The following is a 14,615-nucleotide window of genomic DNA, read 5'->3' as shown; positions in this document are numbered from 1 at the left end:
GTTGGACTTAGGTTCTATAAGGGTGCTGTTTGTTTCCGGAGCGTAACTCAAAAACCTTTAAATAATTTCTTACAAAACTTTGCATGTTTACCAGACACATACTGAACTGGTGCCTTTTTCTATTTAGGAATTTTATAAATATTTATTTTTTACATTGCCATGGCAACAAGTTGGACTTAGGTTCTATAGGGGTGGTGCTCGTTTCCGGAGCGTAACTCAAAAACCGTTAAATAATTTCTTACAAAACTTTGCATGTCTACTAGGCACATACTGAACTGGTGCCTTTTGCTATTTAGGAATTTTATAAATTTTTATTTTTTACGTTTCCATTGCAACAAGTTACCTGGTTTGGGACCATAACGTGTTAAAATGGGCAGGGGATATAGATGACTTTGTCAACTATACGCTTGTTTTTTTAAAAATGAGTATTGTATATCTTGATGCATGATGATGATTTGAATTCACCTTGCTACCAGCTCTCAGATGGTATTCTGAAGCTTAGGTTTATTATGCTTATCAGTTAAACTTTGGAGCTGGCATACAAATTTATTGGAGCAATCAAGATCTACATGTTTTGCTCTAATTTTTTTGTATTTTTTAGGTTCACCTAACATGGTTGTGCTCATCACTGATGGTCAGTCTAATATTGATCACTTTGAGACCCTCCCAGAAGCCCAAAGAATGAAACGGGAGGGTATCACCATCCTTACCTTGGCTGTTGGTTTCTCTGGCGCTACTGCAGAACTGACTGGCATGACATCTCCACCCATCCATGAGAATCTCTTCTATGTAGATGACTTCTATGCATTGCAAGAACTCACTGACTACATTATCAGACCAATTTGTACAGGTCAGTGGTATAGATAGATCCGCTAGCTGGTTGTTTCCCCCCTAGCAGAATAGAGCAGGATAGAGCATTCGTTATTCAGTCACCTGTGTGTCTGGTACAGGCTGAGTAAATTACAGGCTTCTGTGATGTAGCTCGAATATTGCTAACGGTAGCTATCAACTTTTACTCAATTATCTATGTTGAAGAGCCTAATGTTAATGCCTCTTTCAACATTTCTTCCTCAGATCCCAATCAGTGTGATACAAGCCCCTGCCAGAATGGCGGCAACTGTGTGGATGGACTCAGGAGCTACACCTGTATCTGCCCATCAGGATTCTTTGGTGAAAACTGCGAGAAGAGTGAGTGTTAGGCATGAAAAACAATATTACATTTCTTGTACCAAGATAAACAATTACCTACCTTATATCTCTGCATAAGTATAAATCAGCATAATTCACAATGCTATGCAATCAAAAGAAACACTACTTGGATATTTGACATGGTACAGAGATTAAGATTATAACATCTTTACTGAGAAAAATAATTTGTTTTTATTATTACTGACTGGGGTATATCTCTCAATGTTGGTTTAAAAATAAATGTACAAAGTGGGACAAAAATTGAAAATCATTTTTCTGTTTAAGTAAGAATCCATGAAATATATCCTCACATATATGTTTTGTCACTATTCTGCAAAATCACCCTGTAGATTTGGGATTGGCCACATCATAGTGTCAGTATGAAATATTCAAGGTCTTAGGTTGAAATCGTTGAATACAGCTTCTTGAATCAATATTTATGTTACATCTGCTTGCAAATTACTTGCTTGTTTAGGAAGAACTTGTGACATAGATACCGTATTTTCTTGAGTATAGTGTGCACTTTTTTTCTCCAAAAAACACAGCTGTGTAGAAGGGGGTGTGCATTATACACGAATTAATGAGTTTTCATGTTTTGCCCCCATGGAAAGACATTACCGTGAGCACGTAATACCGGAAATACCATGTCAACAAATCCATACTGAAGTACGCAAATTAATCATGTAATTACACTGTCTGGCTATAGAAAGTGTTCTTTGTATATCTGGACTTATGTTTGTAACTTATTTCATTAATGTTATTCAAAAAAAATTAATATTGTTTTAATTAATTTCAGCGAAATCGTGTGTGAAGTGATCGGAAGATCGCAAAACTCACCGTTATTAACAGCAACCACAAAATATTTTTTTTCCAAAATATTGAATCCGCTAGAGGGGGGTGTGCATTATACATGGGTGCACACTATACTCAAGAGAATACGGTTTATTTGAATCATACTTTATTACTAAAACTTCTTTCTTTCTACTGGGGGCACAAGTGGCCAAGTTGTCTAAATTGCCGCTATTCCGCACATCAAATCACTACAGGTTCAAATCCCAGATTTGCTGTGATTATGATACATTGTTTGTCAGCACCATACCGCTGTTGTGGTTTCACCAAAGTTGGTAAACATCTAAAACCTGCAGTGACTTTTCTTCCGACATCAAGCTGACATGCAGTGATATAATTGCCTGCTCAAAGCTCTCACTCAACTCTCCCAAGTTTCTTCCTATCCAAAGCCAAAGCTTTATTCAGAATGAAAATACAGTTTGTGTACATAATGAAATTAATAACTATGATTGTTACATATACTGTGGACCTGATCCCTTTCTGTTTCCCAGCCTGTGGCAGTGCTGCCGATGTCGTCTTCATCCTCGACTCCTCGACATCAGTCAGCCCATCCGGCTTCCAGCAGATTCAAATGTATGCTCAGCAGATCCTGGCTCAGATGAACATGGATGCCTGTGACATCAATGTTGGTGCCCTCAAGTACAGCTCTAGTGCTATGGTGCAGTTTGGCCTAGGAGCCTACCAAGACCAGGAGACCATCAGCCGTGCTCTCCGCGGTATCCATTACACACGAGGCCAGGCCAACCTTGCAGATGCCCTCAGAGTTACACGCCAAGTCATGTTCAATGGTGCATCAGGTGATCGCCCCTTCGCCAAGAATATTGCCTACTTGCTAACCAGTGGAGATGTCAACATCAATCGAGATATCACCATGTCTGAAGCTGAACTTGCCTTTGATGCTGGTATTACTGTTGTTCCTCTTGGTGTCAACCTACGTCAGCGTGATGAAGTTGAGAACATCGCCTTGTCCCAAGGCTTGAACCTTGTGGAAATTGAAAGTGATGTGACACTGCAGGAGATGGGTGATGATGTGCTCAATCCTGTCACCAACGGTATGTAAGACAAGGCATAAATACATTACTAATTGTTAATCTGTGGTTTAACAGGCATTTAGAAAGGAGCTCCTTCCTGTAAGCACCTGGTTTGACTGTTAAAAATGAAATACCTTTGTGATGATTAGGAAGGATCTGTTCAAACACTTTCTTCTTTGAAACATAACAGGTAATTTAAGAACTAAACAAAGAGATCAGGTGATACCACCCAATTGTATTTTGTGTTTAACTTTTCATGAGTAATAGTAACTTCAGGTTAGATGTTTATTGTAACCTTCATTCACAGTTGTGTTTCTTTCAAACTTTTGTTATTTGTGCTTAGAGCTAAATTTAGATGAGTAACTCATATGAAATTATTGCATAACATGCATCACAGAAAATATACTAGTGGAATGATATATTTCATTTGTGTCTAATTTCAATATATTTCTAACTGATATCAATTACTCATCTAATTCACACATGTTTGGTAGTATGTCTCGTGGTCAATATATGTGTGATAGCATAAAGCATACTTTAATCAAATGAGTGATGCACTCACATCAACACATGCTTTTAGTTGTACATTAACATTCGCATATTATATGTACTGGAATCATATACTAGTGTTTTGTTTCCATGCAGTCATGAGGTTGTGGACTTCAGAGCAGCTCAGATATACATTTATTCTCATCAGCTCTTTTCTTGCATCTTTCATCTTCGTCAATTAAATTTATTGTCAAAGAGAATAGTCAACAACTCAAGTGATGGTTCCTCAAATGCATAGGTAATGAGGTAGCCTATTGGTTAAAACATTTCATTCCAAAAGCCGGCTTTGATTCCCACTATGTGTGAAGCCCATTCCTCATGTCCACTAGCGTGATATAGCTAGATTATTGCAAAAGGCAGTGTAAAACCATACTCATCCTCACTCACTTCTCAGAAGCAACAGTGTGTTCAGGTTGCCTGTACTACATAACTACTGATATGATGAAATCAGATATGACCCACCGGCCTAGTGGTGGTATCCATACACCCTTGTTTGATATGTACATGGTAAGGTGTTATATAGTGATTGTGTATCTGAAGACCATGCAATAACTGTGTCCCTCTTTGTCTGGTTTCAGGGAGAGGTAGGACTATTGTGTGATTCAAATATTTTCAATGCATGTGTTACAGCTTTGTGTGTCAGGAGATGACTATAAAGTGTTTGTTTTTCCATTCCAATTTCAAATTTTCAAATCATCCAAAGATTTGTTTGTATAACAAGTCAATATTAGCTTCCACAATGGAAAAATGAATAGTTTATTGTGATTTATTGGGCACTACAAAGATCCAATGCCTTCATTGTTTGTTTTGTGTAATCAAGCATAATGTTGTTGAGTCTGAGAATCTGGAAGGGAAATATAGTCCGCCAAATCTATAAGATTTTAGAACGGCAGAGCCTGATAAGTGAGAGGTCGACATGTAAACATCAAGGAATTTAGGATTATGTATCTTAAATAAATCATTTTAGGTCCCAAACCTTAACATCTTTAATTCATGGACAGATCATGCAGAACTCCAAGTTAAGGTTAAGTTAGTATTTATAATCGTTTAGAAATTGTTTGGCAGTCATTACAACTGATATTGGCAAAGCCAGCTATAAGTGATGTCACATGAGATCTTCTGTAATGTCATGAAGTACATCATCTTCAACTATTACCAACAATTCACTGACATCTCATTGCCAAAAGCAACAATCAAAACAAGGGAGTGTAAATTAGACAATCAATGTGAAGCAAAATTTTGTTCTCCTTGAGAAGTTTTGAAAATAGTGCATTCCTTGTTAATGCTTTCGGGGTATTATCAAGCTATATGTCCCTTCTCTGTCAGGTAAGTCATGTGTTTATGATGTTCTTGTGATGTCTTTGTCATTCCTCTGTCTGTTATGTTCACAAATCAAACACTTTGAATCTGAAGATCACTGTTTCTAATATTTCTTTAACAGTTGTAATGTAAAAACTAACCCATCAGAACATCAGAAAATATCAATTTGTTTTAAACTTTAATTTCTTTTAGAACATGACAGATGACTAACAGTCACATTGTCACAACATATGAATCACATGTCCGTTATATTATCAAGCAATTTATGGAGCGGAAAAAGAAGAAATAACACATTTCCACCACGCAAAAATTTGTACTTAAAATCATGTCTTAAAATAATAACATAATTTGGATTAAGTATTCATTAAATAATTATAGGAATCATCAGTCATAACTTGCTTGATAATCATATAAACATTTGCATCAGATGTTTTGCATATTAACCTCTTCCAATCATCCCTTGCACCCAAGATATGAATGATCATAGAGTTCAGACATATAGAAACAGCATGAAGATGCCCAGTTTAGTCAGTTTGATCCTGAATGAAGTACACCATGAAGATGACTAATATTTAAGCACTTGTGATGTTACTCGAACAGCATGAGACTACCTAGATCACAGAACATAGGAACCATATTGTATTAAGGGTCTCCCTCTTTTAATTGAAAGAAACTGACAAATAGGGGTTTCTTTTCTACTTCATCTGCATTATATCATAAAGAATTAATCTCAATCAATGATCAAGGTGAAACATTAATTCTACCAGCCTTTCCATCACTTCATTTCTTTACTTTTGATTAAATAACTTTTATCCACCGTAGGATAAAATCGCCTCAAGGTTTTTAGCCCACCTGAGTGAAAGTCAAGTGAGCTAATGTCATGGCACGTTGTCCACCATCCTTGTGTCCATCCAGTTGACCCTCCATTTTAAACTTCTTCATTTTCAACATCACCCCTGAAACTACAAGGCCCATGTGGATGAAAGTTTGCATGAATGATCTCAGCTATGGTGTCTCTAAAAAAGTGCTCAAAGAATACAAATCCACCTTTTAAAAATGGAAGCCATGGCAGCCATCTTTAGAAACCAATTAATCACAATGTACTGAACTTTGCCTCAGGTATAGTTAGTAGTGAGGCCAAACAAATGTTCCATTTTTTGCTGTGTTATGACTTTTGCCTTGATACACCTATACAGCATAATCCGTTGATGTCACCAAAGTGAAAATGATGTGGTCAGTTAATATCAATGAAGGTGCAAAATTGGAAAAGCATATCTTAGACCCTAGCCTGCCTCCATGTTCCATCAGATTAGTTGCATTCATTGGGAATCAATGGATAACAAGTGGGTTCTCTCCTATGGATGCCATAAACACCAAATGGACTTCAAAAAGAAGAGTGGTGGTCAGTGGGGTTTTCAAGGCAAAGTTTCACCATATGACACCTTTTGATATGGGAGACTTGCAAAACAATTGTTACAATAGGCATTCTTCATAAGTCAGGTGAGCTACAGAGCCTTATGGTCTCTTTTTGTAAAATGAACAAAGAAATCAGAATGTTTGACAGTATCTTCTTGGCAGGTTCCAACATTTTGCTATGCCACTGTCATACATTTTTTTATGGCTTCAACGATAATGTAACATTGCCTTGAATAAAAATGTCTCTGTGATCATTAGCAATTCAAAAGAAGATGCATTTAAGTGGTGAATTGCCATTCCTCAAGTGGATTGTATAAATACCATTCAATTAAGAGTTGAATACAACTTAACAAAGTTTCCAGATCCATGTATCTGGTTTATGTATTTTCTGAATCTTGATTTATTAACCAGCAAGCTATTTAGTTTCCACTGATTCAGTGAAAACATTTTTCCAAAACTATCTACTGTTTTGTCCAGAATGTAATGCGTTTAGTGTTATTAAAAATAATATATAACCTTTCCATTGATGTAAATATCAATAATCATGTCATCATGTATTAATGTTTGCCTTTCCTGCAGTTTGTCTGTTTGATATCACATCATTTGAGACTATTAGGCTAGATTCCTGCTGCTTATCTACATATTGCTCCTGGATGCAGTGACCCTGCATGGGTTGTCAGCTGTGAATAAACTGTATGTCAGCTTCATGGTAGTAGCCTGCACATGATAGGCGTACATACCTCAATAGCAGAGGCACCATGGTTCAGCTTGATAGCTTTGGCCCCATCTTGTCAGCTATCATTATCTGTTGTTGGTGTGAATGAAATCGTAATAATTCTGTTGAGTCTAGTACATTGAGCTTACAAGGCATCATCACAAAGTGTATGTCGTGCACACAGTCATTATCTTGCAACTAATATGGGAGTCATCAAATGCAAAACATGCATGTCATTCTTGATGTGTGAACACATGGCAAGATACATCAACATTTGATGACTCCATTGCATAATTGTTAGATAAGGTTGTTAATGCAAAGAATTCCAACAAACATCTTATTTCCTGATCATTGATAATAAATTAACAACAGTAACCATGGTAACATATTAAAAGATTTTTGTATGGGTTTGTTAGTAGAAGACATTCTCATTTTCATGTGTTTATTTAGACCAGGACTTCTGTGCCAGTGACCCATGTCAAAATGGAGGTCAGTGTCGCAGTCAGTCTCTTGGACATGTCTGTGAATGTACCCCTGGATACACAGGCGATAACTGTGAGAGAGGTGAGAAGTTAATGCATACAAATAATGATGTACATAACCCAAGGTTGAAGAGGAAATAGAAATTGCATTATTTTCTCAAACATAGCCTACATATGATCCAAAATTTGAAGTGGTTGTATTGATAGTGCCATTTTGACTAGCAAAGGACAAAATGGTTTGATACAGTATTTAAACAGTATTATTTCATCCACAAATGTTAAGCTCTTGGCAGTTTGCTTCCATAGGTTATTTTCTTCGAGCCCTTCACACTTTCATTGAATGAATATTAGTGCATCCGACATTGTACATTATGTGCAGTGGAAGTAACGTAAAGAAAGTATGAAATGCAACAAAATATAAAATTACTCAACAAAGCCGTGTGAAGAACGCTAATCCTTGGCATACCGGTACATATGATTGAAAATCAAAAGATGTTTTGACAGTTTGCAAAAAGACAACGTACCTTTATTTTATTTATGATGCCATTCAAGATAAATGAACGGAAGAAAAAACTCTCAAGGAAATTAAGCTATAACTTGGTCATTAGGTTATCTGCTTGTTTTGTGTAATGTTTGTTGACAATGCTTTCCACATCAGGAATCAAAGGCAACTTGTGGTGTATTTCTTGTTTTAGTGTGCAAAGGCGAAGCTGATGTTGTGTTTGTTATTGACACTTCTCGCTACATGAGTCGAGCAGAGTTAAGAAGAACAAAACGATTTGTACGTGAGGTGATCAAGAAGATGACATTCCGTTCGGGCAACTACCGTGTCGGTGTGGTCAGCTTCAGTGACTTCCCATCCCTGCACCTCACTCTAGATGAAGGTTCTAACAAAAAGGCTGCCAAGTCAGCTGTTGCCAAGCTCAGGTACATTTTCCTCATAAGCATTCAATTATGTATTTTCTGTTCCCAGTTATTATGTCATGACTTTTATTGTTGCCCTGACTGCTAGGTAGCGCAGTTTCTCCCTACAAAAAGAAGTCAAAAGGGCCAGTTTGTATCAAGTAACTTTAGTGTAAGAACTTCTGTAAGTATATGTGTGTATGGGGTATATCTGACAATTGTATTTCATTTTGTAATTACTTCAAGGCATGACATCATCAAAATGGTGTAACACTTCAAAATACACATTTATACTTGCTCCCAGGAAATCCTATGGGGACCCCAACCCATCCATGGCCCTGAAGAAAGTGAGAATCCAAGTGCTCAACAACCCTGGTGATAGGAAGACCACCCCAAACTATGTTGTCCTCATCACCAAGAGCATGAGGAACTCCCGGGAGGTACTTCTAGAGATGAACAAGCTGAAGTCCACTGGCGCCAAGGTTGTGGGTGTTGGTGAGTAAGGTTGTTTTAGAAGAAATCAAGCAGAAAAATGTGACCATTTTTTTCATACTTATCATATATGAATGTCTTGTAGGAGATTAATGGTATTAATTTGTAATAGTGCCATTTCTCTGTAAACGCTAGTTGATAAGATTGTCTATGCACAACTCGGGTAAGCCATCTCAGATTTGAATGACCTAGCACCATAAACTCATATTCTTTGGTGACAGCTTTTCCACATTATCTTTCATCATGGACTTAACACTTTCAATTTGATTGAGATCATGTGAAGCTGCTGTAAATTTCAAGACAATCATGTGATTGGTATCCAGCCAGGTGCTGGTGAATCACAAGGTGTGAACTCTTCAGTGTCTTGTTCACGTTGAAAAGGATTCCAATGCTGGCCAAAATGTCAATCAAGGATGCCCTCTTGTGAAACCTCACAGTAGTTGTGAGAATTCAATTTCCCATTACTATCAACAGGAGCATCATTCAGAATTGATTGAATCGACCCTACTCCATTAACGCTTGGGGAAAATTTGGGGACCATTTAAAGCACTTGGCAGCTCTTGGCTTGTTTTCTTGATATCCAAAATAACTGAAACTTCAGTTTGTCAGAGAAAATTGGGTTATCTGTTTTACTGACCAGTTGGGTGAGGTGAAAATGGTTTCAGTGTTGCATCATAGATTATTGCACTTATGTAGCATTGTGTGTGCTTGCATGCCAATTTTATAGTGATAGCCCACTGAGATACCATGCCACGGTTTAACATGAATACCCCACTCAGATACAGTATATTTGACTCCTGAGCCTACAGGTCCTTGTTTTAGCCCCTTTATGCTGAGCACCAAGCTGGGTAACAATGAGTACCATCTTTTAACATCTTTTGGTATGACACGGCCGGGAATCAAAACCCCCACCTTTGGCTCTCCTGACCAGTTGGGGTATACCCATGCAAGACACACTATATACCAAATGTCTGTTGTTCACAGCAAAACTAGGCCTCCACTCAGCATTTTCACCCACAAATTTCTTCAAACTTCTCTAAACTGATGCTCTGTGTCGCCCTGTCAATTATGCAAGTTTTTCTGCAATTCAGACACCTGATTCATTTAAATGCTAATAGTGTAGTTTTCCTATTTACCTTTTTCATTGTGTCACCTTCATGTTGTCTGCAAGCAATACGGTCATATGACATTTGAGTTGTTTGCAACAATGAGATAATCAAGTAAGTACCTAACGAAAATAAGTTTATCTTTTGTAAAATGAGAAACAAGTATAAACATGTTTGCAGAACAGCAAAATCAAACTATCAATTTATGACACGAACAAAACTAAAGCTATCTCTATCTGATTCAACCACATTTTGGAAAGAGTTACGGAGTATATCAGGTCGTAGGGAAACAAAGAATAACATAAGTAAAGAGTGCTGGTTTGATCATTTTACAAACGTTTTTCAGTGTACAGATGTATTACATGCTGAAGTCGAATGTCAATGTGATGAAGATTTTATACTTGATGAGATTGACCAGTGTATTTTGGAGTCGCCGATTACCGACTCAGAAATCCACAAGGCTATAAATCGTTTAAAGAATGGCAAATCCCCTGGTGTTGATGACGTGGTCATTGAAATGTTAAAATGTTGTGAAAATGTAATAACTCCTTTCCTATGAAATTTGTTCAATAAGTTATTTGTTTCTGGATTATTCCCTCAGAACTGGACGAAAGCTATTATCCTTCCACTACATAAGAAAGGTAACAAAAATAATCGAGATAACTTTAGAGGGATATCTCTATTGTGTACAATTAGGTTTACACAAGTGTCTTAAACTGTAGACTTACAAACTGTCCCAATATAAGAAGTAAATTACCCGAGAGGCCGAGACACAAGCAGGCTTTAGACAGGGATATTCTCCTGCTGACCACGTATTCACGTTGAATGCAATTGTTAACAAATGTTTATCGAAAAGAAAAGGGAAATTATACGTTGCTTTTGTGGATTTTAAAAAAGCGTTTGATTCAGTAAATCATCTTAAACTATGGGAGTGTCTGCACGATGTAGGCTTGGGTGGAAAGATGATGAGAGTACTTAAGGGAATCTATGCCTCAGTGAAAGCGTGTGTGAGATGTAATGATAACATTTATACAGAATATTTTGATTGTCCTAACGGAGTTAAACAAGGCTGTATATTAAGCCCTCTATTATTTTCCTTTTTCATCAATGAACTGTCAAATGATGTTTCATCACATGGGAAACACGTCGTACAATTATTTCCTGACTTGTTTGAAATATTATTATTATTGTTTGCCGATGATGTTATTCTTGTCTCTGACACAGTAACTGGTTTACAGAACCAACTTAATATTTTTAAAAACTTTGCAGATTCACATGGATTAACGGTTAATTTAGATAAAACGAGTGTTGTTGTATTTAGACGAGGAGGGCGGTTATCTGTTCATGAGAAATTGTTCTATAAAGGCAAACGTATTTCAACCGCCAACTCCTATAGATATCTTGGGTTTGTATTCTCATATACATCAAAGATGAACCAATGTGTTTCCAAGGGGTAAACAAGCTTTAATGGACATATTTCGCAATCTACGGAAGATTGGTTTTGTTGACACTTCAGTTTTCTTTAAAATATTTGATACTCAGATTGAACCTATTCTTTTATATGGTGCGGAAATATGGGGCGTAGACAGATTTGAAAAAATAGAACAAGTGCATATTATGGCTTGTAAGAAGTTTCTTAACGTTGGTTTGCAAACCCCAAATGCTATTGTGTATGAGGAATGTGGTCGGTACCCAGTCCATGTAAATGCCATGTGTCGTTCTGTAAAGTATTGGCTAAAACTGATTGAAATGGACGAAGATAGGATACCAAGAAAATCTTATAATATGCTTGTATATAACGACAAGTGTGGTCGTCATAACTATGCTTCTTCTATTTGTTCCATATTATTTTCTCATGGATTCGGAGTAGTTTGGCTCAGTCAAGCTGTTGGCGACAAACCATCATTCATGAATAGTTTTAAAAACGTTTTGATAAATATGTTCTACCAATCATGGAATAGTACCATCAAGGCTAGTTCTAGGTACATTCTGTATAAAGAATTTAAGTCTCCTGGAACCAGAAAAATACCTTCCATTATTACTGAAATAAAATATCGAAATGTTTTGATAAGGCTTAGAGCTGGGCTACTAAGACTTAAGGTAAACGAAGGTAGATGGGCTGATATTGACTTACGTTTACGACTCTGCCCCATATGTGAAACAAGTATAGAGAATGAATATCATTTTACTTTAGAATGTGAATATTACAACGATATTAGACATCTGTATTTACCAACAACATTTTGCCATAATCCAAATATGCATAAATTTAAAACGCTACTGTCATCTTCGTGTGAACAATTACTTGGAAAACTATGTAAATACCTGTATTACAGCTATGAAAGAAGACGTAATTATGAAAAGCCTGTAAATCTGTAAATTTGTACCTGACATTACCTTTTTTCATGTACCACACTATCTCAAATGTATGTATTGTATATGGGCCAGTGGCCTTGGTACAAATAAAGACTTCTTCTTCTTCTAACTTGACATTGCACAAGGGCACTTTTTGCACAATGTATACGTGTATATTTACAAGATGAAATGCCTTTATCACATTTTTTTCTGTTCAGTGCCACAGTTTCATTCAGAGAGTAGGATGATTCTGAATTCTTGGATGGAAATAACCAGTCTGAGAATGAGCCAGATATCTGTATACAATTTAATATTTGTCATTATGGCATTATGGATATGTATTCTTGGATTAAATGTCCAAACTTGTATGTGAGGTAAATCATTATAGATATGTTGTAGGTGAGGTGAGGTGAAATGGGGTTTAACGTCTCGTCCAAGATTATTGCACTTATATAGCGACGTGCATGTACGTGTGTGTGTTTGTGTGGCTGCTTGTACTAGTCCGGACTGATGCCGATTTATAGTGCTAGCTCACTGAGATACCATGCCGCAGTTTAACATTTATATCCCACTCAGACACAGTATACTGACTCCGAGCCGACCAGTCCTTGTTTTAGCCCCTTAATGCCGAGCGCCAGATAGGGTAACAACAAGTACCATCTTTTAACGTCTTTTGGTATGATGCGGCCAGGGATCAAACCCCGAACCTTCAGCTCTCCGGGTGGACGCTCTACCACTAGACCACGGAGGCGGTCATAGATTTGTTGTAAAACACCATTAGTCCATAAACCTAGATTTCTGGGCTATTACAGTTTCTGTTATATATAAAAGTACATGAGTCAGTTCCCATGATTTGTTTATACAGAAACTGACAATGAGAACAGTACTATTCCAACTAGCAAGGTTTTGATTTATAAATGGAAATAGGGAATTACCATAGACTTTGGTACAAGGTTTCCTTGGCGTGCAAATTAGAAGTATTATTTTGTTTCCACCAATTTTCTTTAATTTTGAGGTATTTGAACATTGTAATCAGTGCATTAAGCTGTTTTCTCTATATTGGTGTCAGTTATCAATGAAACACATGTCACCTTTACAAAACTAAGAAACATTAATAATTAACCTAAACTGGGAATTTGTTATTGGGAACCTTTAACACATTTTCTGTAGGTAAAGACAAATCCTCAGTTTTGTCAGGTATTGTTCTGTCTTGCACCTGTTGGGTCTACTGTTCTGATGAGAGTGGTCTGTGTTCCAGGCATTAACCTAAGTGGCTCTGACCGTAAGATGCTGTCACAGTTTGTTTCCCGGCCCAGCGATCAAATGATGTACACTGCTAATGAGGCCAATGACCTAAAGGGCTTGGAAGAGAACTTCATCCAGTTTGTCTGTGAAGGTCAGTACATGTGGGATGGAGGAAGGGACCAAGGGAATGGCATATTTACAATGTAGTTACCTGCATATTGAAGTCTATACAGATGCAAGATCTTATGGACAACTGATTTCATTTTCTGCAATGAAGTTATATAAAATCAAGTCTTAATTACATATTGCTCATTATTTAGATACATAGATATAATTTAAAAAATGGGTCAGATATTTAATGCTTCTCAATGCACATTCCATTAAATATGATCAACAACTTATCTATTCCTTAATTTCTATTGTATACAGCAATTATCATTTGTGATGTTTTATCACATTTATGCATTGATATGCCAGTCACTTACTGCCATTAAATAGCGATCACCAGATTGTTCAAACAAACAACAAGATTGTGTCTAGTTAAATGATCTGGTTGACCAAAAATCTGAATTTCTGCTTGAGAGATTCTACTTACCAAAGAATCAAATGATGGTAAATAAACAAGTACTAAAGTCAGGACCTTACAAAATATATAGTTTTCCAATATTTCTAGTTAGGTTGCACTGTCATGTAATTTGTACTTTTTTTTCAGAAAGTAACATGTGTAGCTCAGACCCCTGCATGAATGGTGGCTCATGCATCAATGGAGCCCGCGAATACTTCTGCCGATGCCCAGTTGGATATGCTGGTCAACATTGTGAAAGACGTAAGTTGTGAAATGTATCTAAAGTGTAAACTTAAAGATTTCTCTTACCAACATTTGACAAAAATAATTTAATTCACAAGAAAATATTCTATTCAATTATTTTTGTCTACACTGGGGACAAATTAAATTATTCATCCA

The 14,615-nt window shown here is 36.8% G+C and overlaps 1 protein-coding gene across 1 annotated transcript in view; it reads left to right on the top strand.

Annotated features, from left to right (window-relative positions):
- Positions 1-14,615, top strand: part of LOC139465989 (uncharacterized) — a 232,491-nt gene that overhangs the window by 214,561 nt on the left and 3,315 nt on the right. Inside the window, exons 103-110 of the mRNA XM_071248005.1 lie at positions 602-850; positions 1,075-1,188; positions 2,529-3,089; positions 7,519-7,632; positions 8,246-8,477; positions 8,758-8,948; positions 13,665-13,802; positions 14,364-14,477. Of these exons, the coding sequence (XP_071104106.1) occupies positions 602-850; positions 1,075-1,188; positions 2,529-3,089; positions 7,519-7,632; positions 8,246-8,477; positions 8,758-8,948; positions 13,665-13,802; positions 14,364-14,477 (1,713 nt within the window). The remainder of the gene's footprint in view (positions 1-601; positions 851-1,074; positions 1,189-2,528; positions 3,090-7,518; positions 7,633-8,245; positions 8,478-8,757; positions 8,949-13,664; positions 13,803-14,363; positions 14,478-14,615) is intronic.

Source organism: Haliotis cracherodii, unplaced genomic scaffold (assembly GCF_022045235.1).
Source record: "Haliotis cracherodii isolate W230 unplaced genomic scaffold, xgHalCrac1.p SCAF_18, whole genome shotgun sequence".
Taxonomy (NCBI): Eukaryota; Metazoa; Mollusca; class Gastropoda; order Lepetellida; family Haliotidae; genus Haliotis; species Haliotis cracherodii.
The sequence above is the reverse complement of the archived record's forward strand: the minus strand, read 5'-3'. Positions and strand labels throughout refer to the sequence as shown.